The sequence below is a fragment of the Paramisgurnus dabryanus genome, chromosome 3, assembly GCF_030506205.2.
Source record: "Paramisgurnus dabryanus chromosome 3, PD_genome_1.1, whole genome shotgun sequence".
NCBI classification, from domain to species: domain Eukaryota; kingdom Metazoa; phylum Chordata; class Actinopteri; order Cypriniformes; family Cobitidae; genus Paramisgurnus; species Paramisgurnus dabryanus.
Window position 1 is genome coordinate 9,773,818 of NC_133339.1, and position 6,788 is coordinate 9,780,605.

The 6,788-nt window shown below is 35.5% G+C and overlaps 1 protein-coding gene across 1 annotated transcript in view; it reads left to right on the forward strand.

The window, feature by feature from the left end:
• The window catches only part of LOC135768452 (uncharacterized), a 54,997-nt gene extending 50,215 nt beyond the window's left edge, over window positions 1–4,782 (forward strand). The window contains exon 19 of the mRNA XM_065277677.2: window positions 3,893–4,782. Coding sequence (XP_065133749.1) covers window positions 3,893–4,054 — 162 coding nt within the window. The 3' untranslated portion in view covers window positions 4,055–4,782. The remainder of the gene's footprint in view (window positions 1–3,892) is intronic.
• Window positions 4,783–6,788: the final 2,006 nt, after the last annotated feature.

Below are 6,788 nucleotides of genomic sequence, written 5' to 3' on the forward strand. Positions count from 1 at the left end.
TACATTTGTCAATCTTTAAAGACATATTTACTTGTTGAGACACACGTGTGTCACGCGAAGCTGTGGGCGGGACTTCAAAAGTGGTCCTTGTATTTGGCTATGGGGCGGTACTTCAATTCTACTTTGACGTCATAGATTTCCGAATTCCACACTGGCTTGTTTTACTGGCTTGGTGCCAAAAACGGTTATATTTCAGTAGCACGGACGTTTTCAGTTCTGAAACTTGCAGGATGTTCATTTAAGTATGATGACCTCTTATATAACAAATTATCAAGTTAAAATTGAGTATTTGATTCACCGCTCCTTTAATGGTGCTCAGTTATAGATGCATAAATGCCAAGTGACTATTTTCTATAATCTGAAGAAAAATTAAGTAATGACTGATTGGCTAACAACACCGCAAGAACACATCTTCACTTAAACATGTGATGTTTAAAACAGCAGAAAGAAAAATATAACTTCATAGAGCAATCCATTCAAAAAGTCACTGGAATTAATTTTAAAGTCAAAGTTTGTTTTACTGTCAGCAAATTGCATGTCACTTATTAAAAAATAAGATGACAAAGAACTTTATCAAAAAACGTTGTCATGGCCCGCTAGCAATTTTGGGCCCTATGGAAAAATATGAGGTTGGCACCCCCTGCTGCTCCCATTCCATACCAAACATGTAAGCCTAACCTAGCTATTAAAAATATTTTATCTGCAATTCGATAATACTGACCTATTACTTTTGCTATTGCTTTTGACCACTATAGATATTAGTAACTGTACAGGGACGTGCACAGGGGGGTTGCTCAGGTTGCCCGGGCAACTGCCCATATGCCCTTCTCGACTCAAGTTGCCCTTCCGTGGTGGAAAAATTAAATTGTAGTTTTACTTTGTTTGTGCGGCGGTGAGTTGATTCCTTACAAAGTAATGCAAATAAGTGAGTCTTTTGAGTCGATTCTTTACAAAGCAAATGGGCCAAACGTTTTGAATTGGTTCGCGAATCAGTTTGAATGAATTGTTCAGATCGCGCAAAAACTGAATCATCTGATGCTGTTTTACTCGTAGCCTATGTAGAAACATGCAGGATATAAACAGTGTTGGGTGACGTGGATATGAATTTACCAATCTTTAAACTAAAAGCAAAACTTCACACATGTACCCGCCAATATATACGCGTGACCTGTTCGTCGTCAGACACAGTTAAACGCGTGCAACCTCCAGAAACACTGAAGCACAGATAGAAGAAAATCCATCGATGATTGACGTCTGATTCGCTGTATACTGTGTACTGTATGTAAGGGCTGCTCACAACACACACGACACGTGACATGAGATTCACAAGAAAATAATTTTGTCTAAAATCAGTTTGTATTGTGTACCTAAGTGTAAACTGTCGATGTCCTCAGACCATCTTAGGAGATTCTCTTACTTAGTGAATGCAAAACTCTCTTGTCAGTTTACTTGTCTGAAATTTCAGATAAAAGCTACATTAACGTTGAGACTAGAGATAATTTGATAGAAATGCTTGTCTATTCTGTGTTTGTATTCTTTGATTTGTACTGTTTGTGTATGTTGTAGTTTCACACACACATACTGTATAAGTGCCCTTCATAAGTATTGGGAAAATACAGGCAAAAATCCTCTGTTTGCTGTGGAGTCAAGAAATGTCTAAACATTAAAAGATGAACATGAGACAAAAGTACAGAATCTGTCACATTTATTTTTTACATGTTGTAACACAGACAATATTTCACCTCAAATGAACAACACATTTGTATTTTAATACTCCTATCTAATGTTGGCATATTGAGACCATTGGTTCAGAAGTTTTGAAGTGATGAGCTGTGTCCTGATTGTTTACACATGACATGAAAAGCTGTGTAGGATCAGTTTGAGTTATGTGCATTTGTGTACAACACACATAAGTCAGCATTTAATGCTGTTGTTCTTTGTTGGTAAAGCATGTATGTGTTGAAATGTAAACAAAGGTTAATAAAATGTGACATTCTGTACTTCTGTTATTCTCAGTCCTTCCTATAGGCCGTGAGTTTTTATTTTTATTTTGGGGGGTGCCCTTTTTTTTCCAGAGCAACTGCCCCTCAAAATTCCTGTGCACGTCCCTGTAACTGTACCATGGCTGTAGTTAGCAAATGATTTATTGTGCGAATGTAAATGTATTAGAAAAATACAGTAGCCTACAGTATCAAATATTCAGAGAAAACGTGACATTTCTAAACAAAGATTAAACATACAGTATATTAAACACAAACATGTGTGCAATATGCAAACACTGTTACACTGCTTTTAACAAACAATTAGCCACAACTTAAATTAGAAAAAATTGTCTTTTGTTTAACCTGCAAGTGATTTAAATGCTAAAACCCAAACGTTTTTGCTGACTTAGTCCTTAAACAAATCCTTAAAATCTAGTCTCAAAGCCAACTGCCTTTCAGTGGACAGTATGGTGAGGTTGTTCAGCCTCTCATAAAACATGGTTGATCTTGGGTAACTTTATAGTTTTAAGCTGGCTGACAGTAAATAAGACTCTCTTCACCAGCAACAGTAGCTGGGTTTCCATTGAAATGTGAGGTGAATCTTTTCAAAAAAAAAAAAAAAAAACGCGAATTAGGTGCATTTCCATTAAGTTGTTCGAGGGAATGAAGGTGGTATTGGTAAACTAGTAAACAAGGAAAAATGGAGACAGAACTACATTTAGGTACAATTTGTCAAATTTACTAGCAGTGCAGTGACGATCATTCACGTGGGTTTAATGTTTGCTGCATCAGAATTTATTCAACAAATGCATTTCCATCTTCCATTATTCACATTTACTCTTTTTCATCAAAAAAACACCACAAGCGTGCGTAAAACCCTTGTTGTGAATTAAGGGATTTTTATTTTAAAATTTGCCGTTTCCATCACTCATTTCTTATGCGATAGCTAAACCCAGCTAATGAAGAGTGCAAAAGATCCTCAGGACAGTGCACACTTCTTTAAAAAATACCCTGTTGCATTTTATAAATTGCATTTAGGAGAGCAAGAGCAGAACAAACTGGCTGAAAATATTATTGAGATGCTTGATTTCCCTCTTAAACTGAGGTGTGAGGTCCAGTATACTACCTTATGAGTAGGGCCAGATGGAATCAGTGGACATCTTTACTATTTCTTTGGGAAATTTCTAGCAAAACCTGCCGAATCTTGCAGAGACATTTTAACTTGTGGGAGCTGCAAAAATTCAAAATTAAATTAAAATATTTGTTTAAGGTTTACAATACAAATCCAGTAAGTCTCTGAATACACCAAACCAATCAGTAATCTGAATTAAACTAAATCAGCATGAAACAACAGATAATGTGCATGTCAAGTGTTACATATTAAAACAAAATGGAAAGACTTGGAAAGCGCTAATAAATTCTCATGATTCATTTAGTGTGTATTGAGATAATTTCATCATTCATACAAAACATCATTCATACAAAACTAAAAATAGCTCACAAAGACTAAGTAATACATGATTCCCAGTAACAAGGGAACAAAATAAACAACAACGATAATGCAACAGCAATCTCAAGTTCACAGAATAGAGACAGTAATACTACAAGTACACAGAATCAAATAAAGTCATGTAATATGAAATATAAATATATAATGAAGCATCAGTGAACAATGATCAACGCTAGAGAATTGTTAGCCATTTGCATTTATAATGGTAGATGCACAGGGTCAAAATAGGACCATTTAAACCAAACTATGATCCTTTTTGTGATGTCTTTGCTGATGAGCTGAATGTGTGTTAGGTAAAGGGGGACATCAAAAATGTGCTAAAACATAACTAAGATACAGTGTGGATATATTGTGGATATATTGTTGAAAACATATAAAACATATCTTGTTTCAAACTCAGACTGCAGCAGCAGGTTCAGATGAAACTCAAGTTAGTGGATCAAACCAGAACACAGCAGAATCTCATAAAACGCAATCTCTACTAAAGACTGAAGATCAGGATGCTGGAGGAACTGGAAGTACAGCAGAAACTAAGCTTGATTCAGTGAAATCACAAACATGAGAGAAGATCATTGAGATTCATCATGAAGACTATCAACATCAAACATTGCTTGTCAAGTGCTTTTCAGTGGTCTTAATGGATGTACAGAATGACTTTTGCATTCAAGTCAGAGATGTGGATTCAGACTGCAATTAATTACCGCACGACCTTGGTGTTTGTAAAAAAAACAATTGGTACTTGTAATTAGGCCAGGAATTTTTACGTGGGTGGTCGGAGAAAGGCAAGGACATTCTGGATTCGGATACCTTACGTCCCCATGAGAAACATTGACCATTCTAAGAGGAAGTAATTACCATATTTAATCTGAAAGATGATGGATATGTATTGCGGATTGCTTAAGGTTGAGTAAATCATGGGGTAATTTTGATGTATCAAAGATTTTTTTTCTTTTTGTGAATTGAAAATGTGTAAATATGATTAAGAGTTGTTTCATTCATTTTGTAGTAACATTTGCTTTGTAAAAATAAGTTTGATTTTTAAGATTCAGCCTAGTTGTAACTAAAATATAAACAAAATAAATCTGCAGAAATTATCCATGCTCTAGTACAGTAGTATGTCAGTAAAGGATTGTAACTTCAGTAATTCTTCAATTGCTGGTCTGAAACTTTTAAACAGAATATTTTAAGTCATTATTTGTGCATCTGAAACAAATATTTTGCAATGCCCTTGTCTGCGTCTTAATGCAGCTTATAGAGACAGAGCGCAGCGCGTCATAACCTGAAAACCACTCCCACCGGGGGGAAAACAATCCAATCGTCTCCATTGACTTTGTATTGCGAGAGGCTGCCTCCTTGTCATTTCTGGCTTATAACAAAAAACAGAATAATGCCTAAAAGCTCCTGTGTGACAATATGTACAGCTAACAAGCCAAAGAACCCAGAAATACGTTTTTATAAGCTGTCGAGCCGTAAAACCCAGCCTTTAAGAAGAATAAAGTGAATCGCCGACTACGTTTCCCACTATGGGAAGCAGTTTTACTAATAGGAGTACTATGAAAAGTTGCCTGTTTTTTTTTTTTTTTTGGCTTGTTAGATGTACACCTTGTCACACAGCAGCTTTTAGGTATTATTCTGTTTTTAAGTTTAATCTCTTAATAAGTTTTTGTAAGCTGTCGACCCCAAAAAACGAGCATTTAAAGACACAAAAGTGGATACAGGCAACCTTTCATAGTAATACTATTAGTAGAACTGTGTCCACTAGGGGGAAACGTAGTAGGCGATCCACTTTATTCTCCTTAAAGACAGGGTTTTACTGCTCGACAGCTTATAAAAACTTATTTCTGGGTTCTTTGGCTTGTTAGCTGTACATATTGTCACACAGCAGCTTTTAGGCATTATTCGGTTTTTTGTTATAAGCCAGAAATGACAAGGAGGCAGCCTCTCGCAATACAAAGTCAATGGAGACGATTGGATTGCCCCCGCCCGGTGGGCGTGGTTTTCAAATTTGCATTACTGCGCTCTGTCTCTATCGTGTATCAAGTGTGCAAATAGTATTAAAAATATATGTGACCCTGCCTTTGAAAACCCAGCTAAAGTAATTTTTGTGGTTTACTGTTTTCTACATAATATCCTCCTACATAATGTAAAGAACATTTTGTGAAAATATAACCTTGATATGTTTAATATTGACTGAGTAAGATCATGATGAATATTGAAATAAAAGTAAAACTACCAGAATCATATTTTGCGCTTGGTATGATGTTCTTTTTCTGAAATATATATATTTGTAGTTGGTTATTGAGTCCCATGATAAATGCAAAAGTAAAATGTACTGTATTACCCACTGGATAGGAAACTATTTAACTTGTTTGACTCTGTGGACCATGTGGTGCAAAATTATCTTATTATGACTTAATATAAAATATTCCTTTAATTTGAATGGTCTGTCATGGGCCCAGTACCCCAAATGAGATACTGTTTGAAAGCTTAGAGTCTCTACTTTCTGCAGATATGCATCACTTTCATACAATTTTACTGTAAGTTATTTACACTTAATTTACATATTAAGTATTAAATGATTCATTTGAGGCTATTTTGGGGATTTTCGCCAGGATTTGGCTCACCCAATTTCAAAAGCTTCCCATACCCACATGCAGAGGTGCACATACAAAAGTTTGGTATCATTTTACAGGAAACCCTTTGAAAATACATAAAACACTGTTGAAAGTGCTAAACATGGTTGTATGTTTTGTCAGTCCTTTCATTTGCTTTCATTTGATATGAGACTTGCACATGTTTGTCACACTTGAAAAATTTGTGTGGGGGGTGATAGTTTAAAAAATGTTGATTTTACATCAACTCAAATAGTTTGAAATATGTAAGGAGTAATTGTTGAACGGCCGTTAAATTATTAAAATATAATGTACACCCAAAGGGGTAATGCATCATTTTCAAATAATACAACACTTTAAAAATGTCTGGGTTATTTTTGACCCATAATCCGTAAATATTGGACAGAACACATCGCTGGGTTAACATTGACCCAATGCTGGGATTTTTCTAACTCAGCTGCTGGGTTATTACAGTATACCCCATGGTTGCATAACAACAACCCAACATTGGGACTTTTTTAACCCAGCTGTGTGTTCTGTCCAATATGTACCCATTATGGGTCAAAAATAACCCAGACATTTTTAGAATGAAAGGAAGAGAGACAATTATTCTGCTTATATTTTTATTGTCTTCTACATAAATATGGATCTACATACGGAAATGAATTGATCCTTTGCTAATCG